This window comes from Colobus angolensis, unplaced genomic scaffold (assembly GCF_000951035.1).
Source record: "Colobus angolensis palliatus isolate OR3802 unplaced genomic scaffold, Cang.pa_1.0 Scaffold96, whole genome shotgun sequence".
NCBI classification, from domain to species: domain Eukaryota; kingdom Metazoa; phylum Chordata; class Mammalia; order Primates; family Cercopithecidae; genus Colobus; species Colobus angolensis.
The window spans coordinates 146,908-148,207 of NW_012123598.1; the positions used below are offsets into that span (position 1 = coordinate 146,908).

Consider the following 1,300-nt stretch of genomic DNA (forward strand, 5'->3'; position numbering starts at 1 on the left):
AGTAGAGACGGGGTTTCACCGTGTTAGCCAGGATGGTCTCGATCTCCTGACCTCGTGATCCGCCCGTCTCGGCCTCCCAAAGTGCTGAGATTACAGGCTTGAGCCACCGCGCCCGGCCTTGAAGTGCTTATTTTGTGTTTTTCTATATTTAATCACTAAAAGACCCCTCCTTTGTTTGTTGATGCCCTTCAGGTGACAGAACACAAGTTCATACCAGAGAGCCAACCACTTACCCGCCAGTCTTATCTGAACGGGCCTTTCTCCGGGGAAGCCTGACTCTGGAATCTTCAACCTCAAGTGACTCGAGGCTGGGGAGATCTAGGGATAAGGAAGGGCTTTTGGAAATGACACCAGAGACAGACCTCCACAAGGAGACCCATCCTGGGACAGCGAGCCTTGAAGGTGAAGGTTTGGGGACAGATGATGGTCTGCACTCCAGGGCATTACAAGAGTGGTTATCAGCAGATGTTCTCCATGAATGTGACTCACAGCAACCAGGGAAAGACGCCTTGATTCATGCAGAGACAAACCCCTACAAATGCAAGCAGTGTGGGAAAGGTTTTAACAGGAAGTGGTATCTTGTTCGACATCAGAGGGTTCACACTGGCATGAAACCCTATGAATGCAACGCGTGTGGGAAAGCCTTTAGCCAGAGCTCAACTCTCATTCGGCACTACCTCATCCACACCGGGGAGAAACCATACAAGTGCCTTGAGTGTGGAAAGGCCTTCAAACGCAGGTCGTACCTCATGCAGCACCATCCAGTCCACACTGGGGAGAAACCCTATGAGTGCAGTCAATGTCGAAAGGCCTTCACCCACCGGTCTACTTTCATTCGCCATAACAGGACCCACACTGGAGAAAAGCCCTTTGAGTGCAAAGAATGTAAGAAAGCCTTTAGCAATAGGGCCCACCTCATTCAGCACTACATCATCCACACCGGAGAGAAACCCTACGATTGCATGGTGTGTGGAAAGGCCTTCAGATGCAGCTCAGAACTCATCCAGCACCAGCGGATTCACACTGGGGAGAAGCCCTATGAATGCACCCAGTGTGGGAAGGCCTTTCACCGGAGCACATACCTCATTCAGCACTCTGTCATCCACACTGGGGAGATGCCCTACAAGTGTGTCGAGTGTGGGAAGGCCTTCAAACGCAGGTCACACCTTCTGCAGCACCAAAGAGTCCACACATGAGCGAACCCTATTTTTTTTTTTTTTGAGACGGAGTCTTGCTCTGTTGCCCGGGCTGGAGTGCAGTGGCCAGATCTCAGCTCACTGCAAGCTCCGCCTCCCGGGTT

General features: G+C 51.8%; 1 protein-coding gene across 1 annotated transcript in view; it reads left to right on the top strand.

Annotated features, from left to right (window-relative positions):
* The window catches only part of ZNF550 (zinc finger protein 550), a 13,585-nt gene extending 12,383 nt beyond the window's left edge, over positions 1-1,202 (top strand). Inside the window, exon 4 of the mRNA XM_011932381.1 lies at positions 193-1,202. Within this exon, the coding sequence (XP_011787771.1) occupies positions 193-1,196 (1,004 nt within the window). The 3' untranslated portion in view covers positions 1,197-1,202. The remainder of the gene's footprint in view (positions 1-192) is intronic.
* Positions 1,203-1,300: the final 98 nt, after the last annotated feature.